Source organism: Rhynchophorus ferrugineus, unplaced genomic scaffold (assembly GCF_030347505.1).
Source record: "Rhynchophorus ferrugineus isolate W39M unplaced genomic scaffold, kcgeb_rfMv2 rfM10, whole genome shotgun sequence".
In the NCBI taxonomy this organism is placed as follows: domain Eukaryota; kingdom Metazoa; phylum Arthropoda; class Insecta; order Coleoptera; family Curculionidae; genus Rhynchophorus; species Rhynchophorus ferrugineus.
This window is the reverse complement of record NW_027472589.1, coordinates 29,701,722-29,723,639: the sequence shown is the minus strand read 5'-3', so window position 1 is coordinate 29,723,639 and position 21,918 is coordinate 29,701,722. Positions and strand designations below refer to the sequence as shown.

Below are 21,918 nucleotides of genomic sequence, written 5' to 3'. Positions count from 1 at the left end.
GTCTTTATGTGAAACGGGTTGCAAATCTGAATCAGCTAGATGTTAGCCGAATCAGAGATCAAATATACGAAATGTAAAAAAAACAGTAAGTAGTTCTTCCAATCGAAACATAATTTAATACAATTATTTCACAGGAAATTGTTAGTCTGGAAAGTATCCATAAGAAGCTAAAAGATATGCAGCTATTTGAGGGATGTAGAGCATCCTTTCACATACTGTTGCGTAATGTAGGTCTTAAGTGGTGTAAAGACAACCCATGAAGGGGCTTAATGGAACTTCGAGAGATTGTTTTTAAAGGAATACACTTATTAGGTCTGAAGGGGGATACCACTATATAACAAAACGCGCCTAAAACTCTACCTCATGGGTTGTGTAGAAAAGAGTTTAATGTAAACAAAACAAATCTAACCTACAAACTATTATACTTGTGTTCCTAATTGTAGTTTTAAGTTCTTCGATATTCAACTATAATGTTAAAATGAATTATATCTAATAGAATATTTGTTCAATTATTTTATTTATATTAAAATTATTAAAATAATTTGTTATATGTCAGAGCCTAAATGTTCTAAAACTCAGCTGCGGCAACATTGCGACGTTTCCCATGTCATTGCTATTTTGAATTGACTATATATTAATGTTTATATTAATTATATAACATATATATATATATATATATATATATATATATATATATATATATATATATATGTCATTTTTTTCTAGTTAAAAGAAATGCGATGCTATCTCATGCGTTTGAATATGTAACCGAGTCAGCCTATAAAATCCGTTTAATTGTTAAATGTCAGCAAAATTCTTCTAAATACTAGTGATAATAATTACAGGTTTTGATATATATTTCAAATCTTTGCCTTATATTTGTGATTATTCTAATTCAAAATGCCAAAGCCCATAAATAGTCAGAGCCAGAAACAGATTGCATCTCTTCAAACATAAACCAAATAATGGGGAAACCCTATTACCAGTAGAATACGTTAGAGAGGTAAGTATTGATACTATCCAATATTACGTTGCAGGAAGTTTTTACTGGATAAATTGGGCACTGTGATAATAAAAAAATATATAAAACATATCAAAAAGTAAAGAACAATATAATGTTAGATTCAGTCCACAGGCGAAGCGGGTGACGAAACAAGATCACCTTGATGGTGCTTTATGTTCATCATTGCAGACGATCTGTTCAGGATCTGTTCTCAGAACATTTTGTTATGTACGATTCGTAAATATAGTGTATGTTTCCAAATGACTTCTCTCAGAGCAAAATAAGTAAATCCTTTAAATTCCAAGTTGGAAATCCAGGAGCAATACTTGTTTTTATGTTACGTACTGCCAAACATGCATCAGCTCTTATATGAAATTGCATTTTTAAAATTTTAAATACTTTTATGGAGGTCTTCGTGTAATTTATTGAATGAAATTATGTTTCCTTTAACACTTTATTAATAACACTATTATAAAACTAATTAACCAATGAAAATGTATGAATGTTTGATTTTTGAATGGATGAATGGATTGTTGATTGAATGTAAGATGCTTGGACGTCGAAAGATGAATGCAACTGCTGTCTGTTTTTCTGCGTGCTCTTGATCGCTTTTTGGTCAATCTTATTCTGTGGCCAGTTCGCGATAAGAAGAAGAGACCTGACGTCACCACACCTTTTATAATTTTTTGAAATTAAAGGTTTTTTTCATATTTTACACCCTAATTCCAAAATCAACTTTCATCCAGCTATTTATTTAGTAAAAATTAATGAAATAGATTTTTCCGTTCTTCTACAAAATCAGTATAGAAGATCGTGAAATTTTCTCCAAAGCCTTCGAATCTAACTTAAAATTGGCCGTCTACGATAAGAACGGAGCACGTGACGGTCCAGGTTAACTTGTTGAAGTTAAAATAAATGGACGCAGTCAAAGGAAGCGGCTTTAAACTTTCGGAACGGAGTTTCGCAACTTCGGATGGGAGTTTAATGCGATAGGAAGTAGGTTTCCGTGGGCGGTATTTATAGCGAAAAATGCACGAAAGAAATAAAATTGATGAACGGGTAGTATTAATCAAAGATTGTTTCCGTTTTCTTGCCGCAAGGATTGTTTTTTATATGTTGGGATTGAGTTAAATTATATGTTCGATTATTCTTGGGGATGCTGTTGTGAAAGGATCTAAAAATATATTTAAATTTCTGGAGTATCATTCACTAAAATTATTTTTATTGATTATAGAAAACAATTTCAATTATATTGACGTCACGGCTGCCTTGTCATATTTTTATAAGCCTAATTCTAATCTTGGTTAGATTAATAACATATCTATATTGCGAAACTTGTATTTATCAAAAATATGATAAAATATAATGGACATTATTAGATCATATGTTGAATGATATATGCTTTATGTTTAAGATGTGCCTTAGTTTGGAGACACAGATAACAGAAAAGTTCTTCCTTAAAATGACATGCTGGAAAACATCATAGTGGCGACAGAGCACTTATAATAAAGCAGACAATAAGTTGCTATCAAAAAATACATCTAAATAAAGAGTTTAATCAGTTAACAGTAGTTGGAATAAAATCGAAAAAAAAAAGAGAACTAATATCAGCAATTAAAAAAAAACAATTGTGAATACCAAAAAATAGGTAAGCCTATCTATTTGTCTATCGACATCAATAAAATATCTGATTTACAAAATTTCAATCGTATAAAAATAGACAAAAACAGACCATTCATCAAGATCATTCAAGCACTGTGTTAACTCCAAGTAAAAATATAATAAAAGTGATAAGTAAATCCAACCTCACTAATAAAACTTCAGACTGAGAGGGTTTTCGGATTGGTATCCAGCATAACATCAATCTGAAAATTATTTCCAATGCGAAATCTATTTACGAAAGATATCAGCATACAAAGTCTCAGATTACTCATTCTGGATAGCCCCGAAAATGTTTAAAATTCTTGTAATCTATGCCTTCTACAAGAAACAACAATTAGCATTGGTCTAGTGATATTAAACAAGAACTAAAGCTCCGTGCTGAATGTTTAGCTATAGTATGAAGTCCCAACCAAGGATTGGGAAATCACACCAGAATAAATTGTGATAACTAAAAATCCGACATTATCACAATTTTTTAAAATTTTTGCAGTAATAAAAATAATTAAATAATCCGTGTAAAATAATAAGACATGCGAATTAATATTCTGAATTGGAGGAAATACAATGAGGAGTGCCACAGGATAGAGTTTTAGTATCTTAGTTATATATCGTACTAGTGGTTAATATGATAATGATATACCTAATCTGGAAGGAATTACAACATCTGCATTCGTGAATGATACATATCTTATAGTAGTGGCTAAAAATCAAGATGCATCTACAAAGAGACTACGTTAAACAATGGCGAATAACACTAAAGGAGCTCAAATGTGTTCCTACCAACTTTACTAGTAACAAACTAAACAACCTCCAAACTTAAAAGGAAATTCTTAGAAGATTTCTAATTTATCTGTTCTGTAAGAAATACAAATTAACAGATCCAGAGGCAATAAACCAAATCCAAACCTTTTGGCTGAACATCTAGCTGTAGTATAGACTCCCAAACAAGGATATAACTATCATACCACAGTAAATTGTGAAAACTAAGAATGCGAAATTATTACAAAAAAGTATTTTTGAGAATAAAAATAATTGAATAATCCGTGTAAAAACAATGAAATTTGCGAATAAATATTCTAAATTGGAGAAAATATGAGCAGGAGTGACACAAAATAGTGTTCTACTATCTTAGTGACATAGTGTATTAGTAGTTAACATGCTAGTGACATACCTAACCCGGAAAGAATTACAAGGACTACATTCGTGAATAATATATTAATTTCAGTTGTGGGTGAAAATTCAGATGCATCTATAAAGAGAGTTGTATCTATTAGCAGGCAGATACTGATAAAATGAATGGACTGTGTCCAACATTAGCGAATAAAACTAAAGGAGCTCAAATCTGTTCTCACTAACTTTACCAGTAAAAAACTAACAAACATCCGAACTTAAAAAGAAATTCTCAGAAAACTTCCAATATATCCCTTCTATAAGAAATAACAGCTAACAGATCCAGAGGCACTAAACAAAATCCAAAGCTCTTGGCTGAACATCTAGCTATAGTATGAGTTCCCAAACAAGGATATGACTATCATACTATACATCGGATTTTTGGTTATATCATGATAAAAAATAAATGAATGATTTGTGTAAAAACAATGAAATATTCTAAATAAACTGGCAATGCCAAATAATAACGAATAAAACTGAACAATCTCAAAACCTCCCAACACAAAAGGTTCGCCAAAAAGTCAGGTTTCAGGTCAGATAAAAACCCAGTAGCTTTTCAGCTACTAAATGGAGAACATATATTTGACAGTGTCAAGGACTAAATTCTGGGAATGTGTGTGAGTGAAAAAAGTATAAATTCAACAAAGATAAAACAAAGAGAAGAGAAAACTACAGCTTATCATTGGATGAACTATAGAAAATAGGAACTTATTAAAAATAGCCAGGAAAAAAGAGTAAATTACTGCATAACAATCCGCAATTCCTAAATTCTATTGCGCTAGATCCATTTCGATTTCCTATCTGTACTTCTCGTTCAGTTTACCCTATAAATTAATAGACTTCAAACTACAAAATACGCTTAAGCTCTTGGAAGGAGTAATTTATCCTTTTAGGTAGAAGCTCGTAACTATTCCGTGATTTATACTGAATCAATCTTAATTATAACGAGGATAAATCATAGTACATTGATATGAAATTTATATTATATATACGAATATCAGTTAGATTTGAAGATCTTCTAGTAGGTTCAAGGTCTTGTTTTTTTTACGTTTGTTCAATATATTGGTAAGTAATATTGGTTTGGTGTGTACTAGAATATATTTAAATACTCGGTATTGTTTGATGCTCGCTTTTGTTGTTTTAAATACTTCAAATTTCTTAACTTCTATAGATATAGCTCAAGGTTCTATACATCACAAGATTCCTTCTAGAATGAGAACAGATCAGCACCCGAAATGTTGTACGCATGACAAATAGTTAGGATAGTTCATCTAATAATCTAACTTAGAAGGATTTAAACATCAAAAAATAACACAATTTGGTGGAAAATATTTAACTTGAAATATTTTGCAACAATGAATAAGCAATTAAAACAGAGTTCTATTAGAAATGCTGAATTATCTGGAAGGAAACATATCTTATGACTAATCTTCAGTTATAAACAGTATTCCCAACTAATAAACCCTGCATTTGCAACATTCTATGGTTATCTAAATCTCCACTTAAATACAATTAAATAGAATTAAGAAGCTCAATCGGATTTCTTTATCAGTTTTCAAAAAGCCATTATAAAAATGTATAAAAGGACACAGTTTTAATTTGTTGTATAATCGAATTCGAGCAAAATCAAACTTACAAGGTCAGTTTAAAAGTCCCTGGCCTGACACATAGATGACGCTACTAGAATTAAATCCATCATTTTTTAGTTAGCTCCAACCCTCAAAAGATGCGTGTATCAATTTGACAGCTGTCGGATCATTAGTATGTGAATTATAGCATTTTGATTGAAGAAACGTTTGTTATTGTGAAAAAATTGGATAAAAAAGAATTTCGTGTGTTGATAAAATATTGCTTTTCGAAGGGAAAAAATACAGTTGAAGCAAAGAGTTGGCTTTATGCGGAGATTCCGGACACTGCCCCACGAAAATCAACCACCAAGGACTGGTATGCTAAGTTTAGACGTGATGAAATGAGCACCGAAGACTGTAAACGCAGTGGACGCCCAAAAGAGGTTGCTACCGACGAAAACATTAAAAAAATCCACAAAATGATTTTTGAATGACCGTAAGTAGAAATTGAATGAAATAGAAGACACTCTAAAAATATCAACTGAACGTAAAAATCATATCATTCACTAATATTTGGGTATGAGAAAGCTTTATACAAAGTGGGTGCCGCGCGAGCTCACTTTTAACCAAAAACAACGATGAGTGATGATTCGGAGCAGTGTTTGAAGATGATCAACCGGAATAAACCCGAGTATTTGCAGCGGGATGTGATAATGGATGAAGCATGGCTCCACCATTTCACTCCGAAGTCCAATCGACAGTCATCCGAGTGGACTGCACACGATGAACCCGCCCCAAAGCGTGGGAAAACGCAATTGTCGGCTGGCAAGATTATGGCGTCTGTATCTTGGGATGCACCTGAAGTAACTTTCATTGACTATCTTAAAGAAGGAAGGACCATCAACAGCGACTATTACATTTGTTTGAAGGGCGCAATTGCCGAAAACCATTTGCCGCATTTGAAGAAAAAGAAAGTGCTGCTTCACCAAGACAATGCATTGAGTCACAAGTCAGTGAAAACGAAGGCAAAAATCTATGAATTGGGCTTCGAATTGCTTTCTCATCCACCATATTTTCCAGACATCGCCCTCAGCGGTTATTTCCTGTGTTCAGATCTCAAAACAATACTCACTGGGAAGAAATTTTCGTCGAATGAAGGGGTTATCGCCGAAACTGTGGCCTATTTTGAAGCAAAGGACAAATCGTACTACAAAAATGGCATCGAAAAGTTGGAGGATCGCTATAACCAGTGTATTGCCCTTGAAGGGAATTATGTTGAATAAAATAACTAATTTTGGCAAAAAAATGGGTTTTACTATGGTAGGCCGGGGACTTTTCAATTGACCTGTTAGTAGAAAACTGAATATAAATATGTAAATATTTTACTAGAATAGATTTAAAAGCAGAAATTCTGTATTTCACTGTCTCGTATACATCTTTCCTTTATACGGCTCCTTCTTGTATGTATTTTCCTTTAATATAATTCTACATATAAATAACATACAAGAGTTGGAACAAGGAGGACACCAGATTAGTATTCTAGACATCTTGCAGGAAATAGGAGAGTTAGCTTCTACTGTATTAAAATTCTGTCTTCGTAACTTATGATTGAAGCAAATCGCAAAGCAATTTTCTGTTATTACAAGTCACCAGAGAATGTAGAAAGGATGATGGTTTATGTAATCGGTAAAGTTCAGACAATTTCTAGAAAAGGAATGTATAGTAGTCTATAATGAAAATATGTGTGATCCAATTGTATGGAATATATAAAATATTACAAATTAATAATGTTTAAATATGTGTCCCTTATATTTATAATTGTAAATTCATAGTACAAAAAATTATAGATATATTTATTGCAGTTTATGAGTTAGACGTAAAGAAAAATAGGAAAAACAATATGATTCTGATTTTAAGTCAATTGAGATCTCAATTTACTACATATAGGGCAAAACGAACTTATAATATTACAAATAAGAGAAAAGCCAAAATATAGCAATCTTATAAGGCACCAATTTGTATTTTTGATAAGATTTTTTTAAAATAATTCAGAATGTAAATGAAACAAAGTTTCTTTGAAACTATCAGCTTTCTTTAATTGTATATCATAAAAATTACAGTATTTCTTCGCCATATTCATTTTATTTGAAATAAATGGGATCCAAATTATTTTCTTGTTGGGTAGTGCTACTATATTTTAGTTATATGAACGAAAATCTTGTGTTCAATTAACTACCAGTAAAAATAAATAGAAAATATATTTAAAAGATATAAAATGTTAAAGAACACGAACTAATTCATGGGCTGTGCGAGTCATTTGCTCATGGAGCTTATATAGGTTATATAAAAAATTCATACGTTCACGTGTAACTAAATGGAAAATACGTTTAGGCATTAAAGTAAGTAAATTACGGAACTACGTTGTGGAAAAAACAGGTGCAATTTTTTTATAGCTATGACATTCTATCAATGGATGTAAAAAGATTCATACCAGATTCATCTACATTAATAAATCGTAATTCATGCGCTATATAACCAAATCCTCATGTACACATTGAATTATCAATATTGCAATGATAAGTAGTGTTAAACTTTTTAGGCACATCAGTCGCATTTTCGAAAATTAAGGTCCTGATGATAAACGCGAATTTGTTTTTATTATTTGTTTTGCAAAAATCACTACTGACTTCCCTCAAATCCAAATTAGGACCATACTGCAATATGCCGAAAGAATTGACGTTGCTGGACTCAATAATAAGGTCCCAAGCATATTTTGTGTAATTACCTACATTATTAATATAACTAAAACAAACTAGAATAGAATTAGAATATTTTCCATGTTTATGAAAATGTTATATCTGCTGTTGAAGGAGTGTTTCTGTAATTTTGTCTAGAAGTTTTTTTATTCGATAGGACAATCCTTTAGGAAGATAAATAACAGACTTTTAGAGATTTGAGATAACTTTCACAAATTCACAAGACTAGATATCAGATTGTAAATATCTGACATAAAACGTTTTCATTGAACGGTTGCGCTACTGAATGGTTAATTAAATATATATGTATATGTCTAGTAATAGAAATATCATGAAATAGCTATAGGAATACGTCGCCCATCGGATCACCTTATTAAAAAGTTATTGTTTTGAATTGCTTTTGATGATTATTCTATTTTTTATCGAAATTTAAATGCAACATATTTTTGCATCCAAAAAAGCTCTAGAATCTTTATATTCTTTCGGGTGAGTAGTTTCAGGATTTCGAGATTGTAGATATCTGGCAAAAAACGCTTTCAATAACATATTCAAGAGTATTAAGATGTCCCTTTCGAATGGAATGTATAATAGATTTATGGATTTTAAGAAACATTAATTCTATTATTATTTAATGACCAACATCACGTTAGGCAAAAAGCTGGCCACATCAAGTCCAAAACCAAATTGGTTAGTCGAAACATACTTTCGACTTGGCCTAAGATCAATGAGATTGGTTTATCAGTCAATCAAAATTAACATAACATCACTGAATAAGATTTGGGAAATACATATTGATGTATTAATCCCATACCCGCCTTGCTTGTGTGTTAATGCAAGTATAATAGAACAATAGAAAAAATTAACCTGTAAATTAAAACTGCAGTAACTAAACCTAAAAAATATTAATCACTGAACAAAATTTGGCAAATACATACTGATGTATTAATCCCGTAATCGCCTTACTTGTATATTAATGCAAGTACAAAAGAACAATATTAAAAAATGAACTTGCAAATTAAAATTGCAGTAACTATATCTAAAAAAATTTAATCACTGAATAATATCTGGGAAATACATACTGATTTATTAATCCCGTATTCGCTTTGCTTATATATTGCAAGTGCAAAAGAAAAATATCAATAAATGAACTGGCAAATTAAAATTGCAGTAGCTATAGTTAAAAAAAAATTTAATCACTGAATAAGATCTGCGAAATACATAATAACATATTAATCCCGTATTCGCCTTATTTGTGTATTAGTGCAAGTACAAAGGACCAATATTAATAAATGAACTTGCAAATTAAAATTGCAGTAACTATACCTAAAAAAATTTAATCCCTGAATAATATCTGGGAAATAAATACTGATGTATTAATCCCGTATTCGCTTTGCTTATATATTGCAAGTACAAAAGAAAAATATCAATAAATAAACTGGCAAATTAAAATTGCAGTAGCTATAATAAAAAAATTTAATCACTGAATAAGATCTGCGAAATACATAGTAACATATTAATCCCGTATCCGCCTTATTTGTGTATTAGTGCAAGTACAAAGGACCAATATTAATAAATGAACTTGCAAATTAAAATTGCAGTAACTATACCTAAAAAAATTTAATCACTGAATAAGATGTGGGAAATACATTACTGATGTATTAATCCCATATTCACCTTACTTGTGTATTAATGCAGGTACAAAAAAACAATATTAATAAATGAACTTGCAAATTAAAATTGCAGTAACTATACCTAAAAAAATTTTAATCACTGAATAAGATCTGGGAAATACATTACTGATGTATTAATCCCATATTCGCCTTATTTGTGTATTAGTGCAAGTACAAAGGACCAATATTAATAAATGAACTTGCAAATTAAAATTGCAGTAACTATACCTAAAAAAATTTAATCCCTGAATAATATCTGGGAAATAAATACTGATGTATTAATCCCGTATTCGCTTTGCTTATATATTGCAAGTACAAAAGAAAAATATCAATAAATGAACTGGCAAATTAAAATTGCAGTAGCTATAACTAAAAAAAAATTTAATCACTGAATAAGATCTGCGAAATACATAGTAATATATTAATCCCGTATTCGCCTTATTTGTGTAATAGTGCAAGTACAAAGGACCAATATTAATAAATGAACTTGCAAATTAAAATTGCAGTAACTATACCTAAAAAAAATTTAATCACTGAATAAGATGTGGGAAATACATTACTGATGTATTAATCCCATATTCACCTTACTTGTGTATTAATGCAGGTACAAAAAAACAATATTAATAAATGAACTTGCAAATTAAAATTGCAGTAACTATACCTAAAAAAATTTTAATCACTGAATAAGATCTGGGAAATACATTACTGATGTATTAATCCAATATTCACCTTACTTGTGTATTAATGCAAGTACAAAAAAACAATATTAATAAATGAACTTGCAAATTAAAATTGCAGTAACTATACCTAAAAAAATTTTAATCACTGAATAAGATCTGGGAAATACATTACTGATGTATTAATCCCATATTCACCTTACTTGTGTATTAATGCAAGTACAAAAAAACAATATTAATAAATGAACTTGCAAATTAAAATTGCAGTAACTATACCTAAAAAAATTTTAATCACTGAATAAGATCTGGGCAATACATTACTGATGTATTAATCCCATATTCACCTTACTTGTGTATTAATGCAAGTACAAAAAAACAATATTAATAAATGAACTTGCAAATTAAAATTGCAGTAACTATACCTAAAAAAATTTTAATCACTGAATAAGATCTGGGAAATACGTACTGATGTATTAATCCCGTATTCCCCTTACTTGTGTATTAATGCAGGTACAAAAAAACAATATTAATAAATGAACTTGCAAATTAAAATTGCAGTAACTATACCTAAAAAAAATTAATCACTGAATAAGATGTGGGAAATACATTACTGATGTATTAATCCCATATTCACCTTACTTGTGTATTAATGCAGGTACAAAAAAACAATATTAATAAATGAACTTGCAAATTAAAATTGCAGTAACTATACCTAAAAAAAATTTAATCACTGAATAAGATGTGGGAAATACATTACTGATGTATTAATCCCATATTCACCTTACTTGTGTATTAATGCAGGTACAAAAAAACAATATTAATAAATGAACTTGCAAATTAAAATTGCAGTAACTATACCTAAAAAAAATTTAATCACTGAATAAGATGTGGGAAATACATTACTGATGTATTAATCCCATATTCACCTTACTTGTGTATTAATGCAGGTACAAAAAAACAATATTAATAAATGAACTTGCAAATTAAAATTGCAGTAACTATACCTAAAAAAAAATTAATCACTGAATAAGATGTGGGAAATACATTACTGATGTATTAATCCCATATTCACCTTACTTGTGTATTAATGCAGGTACAAAAAAACAATATTAATAAATGAACTTGCAAATTAAAATTGCAGTAACTATACCTAAAAAAAATTTAATCACTGAATAAGATGTGGGAAATACATTACTGATGTATTAATCCCATATTCACCTTACTTGTGTATTAATGCAGGTACAAAAAAACAATATTAATAAATGAACTTGCAAATTAAAATTGCAGTAACTATACCTAAAAAAAATTTAATCACTGAATAAGATGTGGGAAATACATTACTGATGTATTAATCCCATATTCACCTTACTTGTGTATTAATGCAGGTACAAAAAAACAATATTAATAAATGAACTTGCAAATTAAAATTGCAGTAACTATACCTAAAAAAAATTTAATCACTGAATAAGATGTGGGAAATACATTACTGATGTATTAATCCCATATTCACCTTACTTGTGTATTAATGCAGGTACAAAAAAACAATATTAATAAATGAACTTGCAAATTAAAATTGCAGTAACTATACCTAAAAAAATTTTAATCACTGAATAAGATCTGGGAAATACATTACTGATGTATTAATCCCATATTCGCCTTATTTGTGTATTAGTGCAAGTACAAAGGACCAATATTAATAAATGAACTTGCAAATTAAAATTGCAGTAACTATACCTAAAAAAATTTAATCCCTGAATAATATCTGGGAAATAAATACTGATGTATTAATCCCGTATTCGCTTTGCTTATATATTGCAAGTACAAAAGAAAAATATCAATAAATGAACTGGCAAATTAAAATTGCAGTAGCTATAACTAAAAAAAAATTTAATCACTGAATAAGATCTGCGAAATACATAGTAATATATTAATCCCGTATTCGCCTTATTTGTGTAATAGTGCAAGTACAAAGGACCAATATTAATAAATGAACTTGCAAATTAAAATTGCAGTAACTATACCTAAAAAAAATTTAATCACTGAATAAGATGTGGGAAATACATTACTGATGTATTAATCCCATATTCACCTTACTTGTGTATTAATGCAGGTACAAAAAAACAATATTAATAAATGAACTTGCAAATTAAAATTGCAGTAACTATACCTAAAAAAATTTTAATCACTGAATAAGATCTGGGAAATACATTACTGATGTATTAATCCCATATTCACCTTACTTGTGTATTAATGCAAGTACAAAAAAACAATATTAATAAATGAACTTGCAAATTAAAATTGCAGTAACTATACCTAAAAAAATTTTAATCACTGAATAAGATCTGGGAAATACATTACTGATGTATTAATCCCATATTCACCTTACTTGTGTATTAATGCAAGTACAAAAAAACAATATTAATAAATGAACTTGCAAATTAAAATTGCAGTAACTATACCTAAAAAAATTTTAATCACTGAATAAGATCTGGACAATACATTACTGATGTATTAATCCCATATTCACCTTACTTGTGTATTAATGCAAGTACAAAAAAACAATATTAATAAATGAACTTGCAAATTAAAATTGCAGTAACTATACCTAAAAAAATTTTAATCACTGAATAAGATCTGGGAAATACGTACTGATGTATTAATCCCGTATTCCCCTTACTTGTGTATTAATGCAGGTACAAAAAAAAACAATATTAATAAATGAACTTGCAAATTAAAATTGCAGTAACTATACCTAAAAAAAATTAATCACTGAATAAGATGTGGGAAATACATTACTGATGTATTAATCCCATATTCACCTTACTTGTGTATTAATGCAGGTACAAAAAAACAATATTAATAAATGAACTTGCAAATTAAAATTGCAGTAACTATACCTAAAAAAAATTTAATCACTGAATAAGATGTGGGAAATACATTACTGATGTATTAATCCCATATTCACCTTACTTGTGTATTAATGCAGGTACAAAAAAACAATATTAATAAATGAACTTGCAAATTAAAATTGCAGTAACTATACCTAAAAAAATTTAATCCCTGAATAATATCTGGGAAATAAATACTGATGTATTAATCCCGTATTCGCTTTGCTTATATATTGCAAGTACAAAAGAAAAATATCAATAAATGAACTGGCAAATTAAAATTGCAGTAGCTATAACTAAAAAAAAATTTAATCACTGAATAAGATCTGCGAAATACATAGTAATATATTAATCCCGTATTCGCCTTATTTGTGTAATAGTGCAAGTACAAAGGACCAATATTAATAAATGAACTTGCAAATTAAAATTGCAGTAACTATACCTAGAAAAAATTTAATCACTGAATAAGATCTGGGAAATACATTACTGATGTATTAATCCCATATTCACCTTACTTGTGTATTAATGCAAGTACAAAAAAACAATATTAATAAATGAACTTGCAAATTAAAATTGCAGTAACTATACCTAAAAAATGTTAATCGCTGAACAAGATTTGGGAAATACATACTGATGTATTAATCCCGTACTCGCCTTGCTGGTGTATTAATGCAAGTACATCAGAACAGTAATAATAAATTAATTTGTAAAATGAGATTGTACTAAGCATATTTAATGTAAGATGTAATTAATTTTAAAAAAATTAAATCAATAAAGCACCTAAAATCTATTTCAATATTAAACATTATTATAAAATATTATAATATATATAGAGTATTGTCTAGAGAATTATATAGTTTATTTTCAAATATAAATAAACATTATTTAAAAAAATCTTACCTAAAACAACCAGCCTAAAGCAGTTCCTCGACGGTGGTATGACGTCGTCGCAGGAGCTGGAGTTTCCTGCGGCGGACGTCTGCTCAGTCATGATGATGGCCTGATGCTCGTTGTTGGACGCGTGATTGTTGCACATGCTTTTTTCTTCCTCGTTCTTGGAGCAGAGCCAGCTGGTGCACGAGCTAAAATCCATGACTGAGTCGGAACCCTGACCTTCTGGTTACATCACTCTTGTTTTTAGTCTGAAAACAAAATACAAATTTAAATAAGCAGTAATAATACACATTTATAAAATAAATATCAGTTTATTCATCAACATACTGGTAATATCTCGGTAATAAAAGTCAATTTTTCTTTGTTATTTCTATATATTTCTTTCATATGGCCAATTTTATCATTACCAGAGCATCCTTAGACCAACACGTTACTACTATATTTAACAGTCTGCATAGTGAAAGCTTCTGCATATAAACAACATGTCTATTATATCCAAAAATCTGAAATTTGAACTTACACATCCATAGGAATGTTTTCTATTTTTTCAGTCCAATTTTCATGTGTTTTAACCCACTTCAATCTATTTCTGTTATGATTACTAGTTAGTCACGGTTTTAACTGCTACGTATGCTGCCTCTCTCTCTCATATTTTTTTTATAAAGTACAATTGATAAGAAACTTCAATAGTAACGTGTTTATTAAACTAAAAATAGTATGATTGTAAACGACTGGACTTTGTATCTCTAGTAATAGAAATATAATGTAATAATATAATGTAAAATAATGTCCATCACCTTTTTAATAAGTTTATCGAAAATTTACAGACAACATTCTTTTGCATCCAAAACAAGCTCTGTAGAAAAGTTGTCGAATGCTTAATTGGATTCTTTCTTGGCCCCTTCAAAACAATGCAAAAGGGAGAAGAACCGTTGTTTTTGTGCTGAGTTACGTAAATTTAAAGCTGATCGTTAGCTTTTCATTTCTATTCAAACATTTCTTTTTCATATGAACTTCATATAACTTATAAATTGTTACTTACTTAAATTTAACTAAAATGAATTATTAGTTTACATAGATACAATAAGTTTAACACTTTTACAATGTTTTTGAATACTTTTTTTGTAATAAATATATATCTCCTTAAAAATAAATAATTTTTTATAACCCAACGTAATTTTTGGCGAATTTTTCAATAAGTCTATTGGGTTGTAGATCGCCAGATATATCTCTGTATATATGGGTGTAAATATCTCTGTAAATTGATAGGTGTTTACTTTATATCATATGACAAAATTTGACAAGATTTGGCTAGTGGCTAATCCACACATTTCAGTAAATATTATTGTAATAATACACCAGACATAGATGACTAAGATATATAGTCTATTCAAAACAGCAGTGAACTCACGTCATCAATATGCGCATATCGAAAGTTATACTAATTAAAAATAGACATAACGCTGTTTGAAAAGTTCGAACATGTAAATAATGAGCCTATAAAAGTCGTCCGTAGGTTTTTTTATTAGAAACATAATTTTAGGGAATAAAGGACTTATTCTGAAAATTATCCATAAACAGCTTATATGCAGCACTTCCCTGCAGTGTTGGGTAATATATAATTTAAGTGACGTAAAGTAATTTTTAAAACATATAACAAAATCAAGGATGAATTATTATATCAACTTGTATATCTAAATGATTTCAGAATGGTACATAATAAAAATAGTGTAAACATAAAAAAGTTGATTGTAAAATGTAAACTTTGGAATAACAATCGAAAAGGTTTTGTTAGTCATAACAATTATTAAAAATTCATTGCAAACATATAGCTCTTCATGCTGGAAACAGGTTTTATGCCTGGTGCAGAATTAGTGTTTTCCTCCAAGTTCTCTAAATACTTTAAATAAGACTTGAAGAAACCATATTAAAGAATGAACTAAACAACTAAAGGTCAGTATACTTTAATCAATATACTTTAACTGTAGGAAATTGTATTATAGAATGTAGAAGCTTTATTTGCGTTTTGTCTTCTTGTTGAGAATATACATGAACGTTTGGTTAAAATGTATAAGGAGAGAAATAATACTGTTTTACAGACATGGCAAATGCATTAAGGAGAATGAAGTGATTGATAAAGTCGTATCAAGAAAGATTTATACAACAGAACAAAATAAGGACATATACATATAATAAGACATATAGACATATAAAAGTTCAATGTAAATATAATAAAAGAACTCTAGCCTATAAAATATTGTCGGTGTATAATTAATTGTAGTTCTAAGTTCTCCAATAATATATGCACTAGATGTTACCGTAATGTTACAATAAATTATATTAGATAACATTTTTGGTTAATTATTTAATTTAGATTAGAAATTTGTTATATGTCAAAGTCAAAATATACTAAAACTCAGAGTTGATGCGGAAACATTGCGACATTAATTCAGATGACGTGGATTCACTGCTGTTTTGAATAGATTATAGAAAGCAACATATTCAGTCAGTATATACAGTATGGATTGATGATAGTGATTGTAATAGAAAAAAATCACAATTTTATCTCTGTATTGATGTTGTGGACACTCTTACTATCATTACTCAAATATCCAGGTCAATAGATGTTTGTGAGTTTGACAATACTTGCTGGGTTAAGTTTTTCATAAATAATCTGCATCTCTTCCTCCAAATTGCAGATAAAACTGCTGTTTTAAAAATATAAAAATAATTGTACGTAAGCCTCAAACCGTACGCATTTCAATACAATTATCTTCCCGTCCCTTCTCCGTACAGTTGCGGAAAGAAAATAAAAATTTCGAGCAGTTTACTTTGTTGGCTTGATTTCTTTGTTGGAGCATCGTCAAAGAGAGGGGAAAAAGGGAAAATCTCCACGCAAACAAGCATATTTCTCTACAAAACCAACACTAGATACGTTGCCGGTACACAAATAAGCTGTCGCCTGTTTAAATGAAGAATTGTTCGTGCAAATACGTAAATATGCACCTCGAAATGCGTCCTCCCGTTCGCCAGGCGAAACAATGGAAAACCAACAGAACAGAGGGACAGTTCTCTTCTCGTCAGCAAAACACGACCGCGTCCCTATCGTTTAAGAATAAAAACATTTTTTCACGCCAGCTCGATAAGCCGTTACGAAAATATCACGTTTTGAAATAACAGGCCGAAAATTGGAAATAAATGATAAATAAATCCGATGGATAACATCGAGTTTTTTGTGGGAAAATCCGTACGTGCGATTGTCAATTGGGCGGTTAATTTATTTGGGATAACGATATTCTGCATTATAATTTTATTGGATGTAGGTATAATTTAATTTTTACATATTTTTCTTCCACTTTTGAAAAGTAATTTTTCCATTTATCCTAATGGCTGTTTTTAAAGTTTATAGTATTTTTTTCCATTTTATGAATGAACGCCCTTCACTTCACAAGTTTACAAATCGGAGTGAAGTTGGACAACTTTTGGATCTGAGCAGATGAGAACGATTCGAACGTCATTCACTCAGATCTTCAATCTGTGTCAAGGTTGGTTTTAGTTTTCGAGTTGACGTATGGTGGCTACACTATTATAATGGCTGCTAGTTAAAGATGCTATAAAAATGCAGACATCGTTGCTAAGTTGATTCAAAGTGTGTTGTTTGCCTTGTATATGTTACCAGCGACCCGCCTCGGCTTCGCACGGGTGCAATGCTGATACTAAATTAAATACACTACAGAAAAAATATGAACGTTGTATATAAAAACATAGCGGCCCGCTCCGACTTTGCACGGGCATAAAATATATATGCCTATGTCACTCAATGAAAACATGATTAAAATCGATCCAGTATTTTTGGTTCATTCATTACTGCCCTTGGCCTGCATGCATTAAATTTGGAGTAAAACAATTCCTCTTCCCCTATACTTACTATGAAGATTTCCTGCTATCTTTGGAATATCTAAATTCATACAATTTTTATTACATTACACATTTTTAAACGCAAATTTTAAATTTGTAATATCTCCGAAAATATTTGTTTAATTTACATGCTGTAAGGAACCATATTGATCTATATTAATTGCACACTGTATTTAAGGTACTTAATTCGATAAGGATTAATGCCGTATTGCTTAAAATAGCTTCGTAAATAAGCCATTTTCTCACGTAAAAAGTAAACAATAAAAATGGTTAATGTGGGTTATCCCTAAAAGATAAACATATACCATCGCGGACTTTTTTGTAGACCTTTTTATGGTGTACAATACTGTAGTACATTAATTTGATCTAACTCGTAGGGTTAGGCAGCGTTTTTGCTAATTGCTAAATAAGCCTAAAAAAATAGGTTAATTTACGACATCACGTTAGAAACCTCTAAAATTAGCAATGTTGCCTTTACTATTATGCATGTATTATACATATAAACCTTCCTCTTGAATCACTCTATCTATTGAAAAAAACCGCATCAAAATCCGTTGCGTAGTTTTAAAGATTTAAGCGCACATAGGGATATAGGGACAGAAAAGGCGACTTTGTTTTATACTATGTAGTGATATGTTGGTAAATGTGGAAAAATCATGAAGATGTGTATTTGCATTACTTTGTTTAAAGACTGACAAGCCATGAATACCGACATTGTTTTGTAATGCGTACAGCACAAAGCTGTACAAGTGGTCATTTGGTAAAAACCTATACTTTTCATTTTCGATGCTAATATTGTGGAGAGAACAGAAAAATCATGTAGATAATTGATACATTTGCTCGATGAATGTAGTAGGTGTAAATGCAAACAAATAGTATTAATAACAATATTAACTATATATAATAATATTAACAAACAATAAGAATTATCAGTGTCGAAGCCAGTTCCATGTACGGACAGTGATCCATTGCCATTTTGTTCAGGTACAAGTACAAGAAGTTCGTCTTCATGATCGGCGAACAATGAAAGCGATTTTGTTATGAAAGAAGAAAAGAATTTAATTTAGTTAAATATATTTGTCAGTACTGATATTCCAAATAGTTACACAAAGTTCACAAACCGTTCAACGCCTGATTAATTACTTTTCATTATTATTCGTCACAAAGGACAAATATATATTAGATATAATATAAATAACATATATTATATATATATATATATATATATATATATATATATATATATATAAATATATATACATATATATATATATATATATATATATATATATATAAATATATATACATATATATATATATATATATATATATATATATATATATATGTATATATATATATATATATATATATATGTATATATATATATATATATATATATATATATATATATATATATGTATATATATGTAAAATATATGTCTAAAAATAAAATTTTGATGAGTTTCCAAAAAGGAATGAAGTCAGACTTTATCATGTCGTAATAAAACACCTTTTAAGCTGGCTCGATAATCCAAAACAGCAGACGAAAATGTAGAAATAATTGACAAATAAATCTGGTGGATAACATGCAGAATTTTTCATCCGAAAATTCACCTACACACTCGATTGTTAGTTGGACAGTTAATTTATTAGGATAATGGTTTTCTGCGTTGTTAATTTAATCACTCAATTATAAATGGATTGAAATGAACTATAGTTGTTTGTAATTTAATTGATTCAACTTTATTTTGATTAAATTGTTTAAATGTAGTTGGTTCTTTTGTTATACGAAGAATTTGATTGTTATTTTAATTAATCAACTTTGTTAATCAATTGTTTTAAATATAACTGATTATTTTGTTTTATATGCAGATGGATAAAATTTGCAATATGATTTAATCAACTTTCATTCATTCATTCAATAATTTCATTCGTCATTCCAATAAGTCCGCTTTTCTATTCTTTAAATTAAAATAGTTTTCAAGTAAAACAAATGTTTCTGTTTTAAATCTTACACGTTTCATAACTATTGTACATATAAGATTTATAAAAATATGTTTAAAATATATTAACAATATTACAGAAGTATAATATATGAGACAAATGACAATACCAACATTTGAGAGTGTTTGTAGTACATATGTGTTAATGGAAAAGATTCTCAAGATTACCTGGAAGTTTATAACCCCGTTACATTATCTTTTATGATACTAGTTTCAATTTCACTGAAAGCATCATAATATACTATGTAGTATACTCTTTCTTTTCTATTATTACAAACTAAATTAGGATTCTAACTAAACCATAGCATATATACGGAATAACGTAACATACCAATCATTTCTTTTTACCTGTTTTTTATTTCTTTTTTTTTAACTGTCAATTGTATCGGAATTTCATAATATGTTTTTATGTTAACATTTCAGATTGATTAAAAAATCGGCATATAAACGGCATATGCGTAAAAAAGCGTTATAGTGTAGAGAAATATATTTATCGATCGCTAAAAAACTGTTAATTTCTGGTATTACGTATTTTTGTTGTCGGATGAATGCCGAAATAACGAACAAATAACCATGAAACATGGCCGAAAATATGAAATGATTATATGGCATGAAAACAGCCATGCAATAGAATGCAGTTCAACACAATTTCGAATACCGGCTCTTTCAAATTGTTATCGTTTTCAATGTATCGCAAAATAGTTTCCAATTTTCAGTTTAACAAATATTTACCAGCGTCTTTATTTTAAAAATTTAATATGTTATTTTACATGCCTTGTTCAGTAAGTTTTGTAATAAATAAGAAAATCTTTTACCGTATTTATCCATGGCCTTGACAAAATTTTCTTTAAACCATATTCTATATGTAAGAAGGAAGAATCACATTTTCTTTTGGAATAAGAGGTTCGTATTTAATGTTTGACTTATTATGAAAAAGTCAATTCTTCTTCTCCAATATTTAACTTCACAGTGGCTTTAGATGTCTCTACAGTTCCGCGGACAAAAAAAACAACAAAATATCTTGAAAGCTCACTGTAGGCCAATATGGCAATAACTTTTAAACCAGCACAAACTTTCCAGTTGTATTTCTTGTTTTAGTTTCGTGTTTTCATACGTCTGTTTTAAAATAACTGAATATGCAATAAGGATATATGGAAGGATATCGGTTGCCATTATGGTGTAATACAGTTTTTAAGCGTAAATAGTATTCACACTTAATATGGAACGTAACGTGTTAGACAACCATATCAATAGACAATGATTTAAATAATGGAATAAGGAATTCAAAGCATGTGATCTTCATTGTGTTAGAAAAATTGTGTTACATAGCATAATCAAAACATAACGCAATACATTAGATAAAAATAATATTCATCAAATCTCAGCTAAAAGAAATTCCTCAATAAACTATTGTTGGGTTAAGTGGCCCACACACAATGCAGTTAGAAGTACGACAAATTGTACAACAAATTGGACAGTCAATCAGTTCCTTGGTCACACACAAAAACTTTACGCACTATAATATCGACGATCAAGGCTCGGAATTTACAGTGTTTTCGACAAGTCGATTGCGTGCTCGCACGCTTTGCGATTTGTCGTATATCAAACGCGATTGTACAATATATTTTTGACCTGCTCAACCTCCTTGCCGAAAAAACGATCTTACACACTTTAAACAGTTTCACAGGCGCACACCACATAATCCCGA

General features: G+C 29.5%; 1 protein-coding gene across 1 annotated transcript in view; it reads right to left on the bottom strand.

Moving 5' to 3' along the window:
- The window catches only part of LOC143204032 (dexamethasone-induced Ras-related protein 1), a 180,357-nt gene that overhangs the window by 103,175 nt on the left and 55,264 nt on the right, over positions 1 to 21,918 (bottom strand). The window contains exon 2 of the mRNA XM_076416455.1: positions 14,295 to 14,536. Coding sequence (XP_076272570.1) covers positions 14,295 to 14,487 — 193 coding nt within the window. The 5' untranslated portion in view covers positions 14,488 to 14,536. The remainder of the gene's footprint in view (positions 1 to 14,294; positions 14,537 to 21,918) is intronic.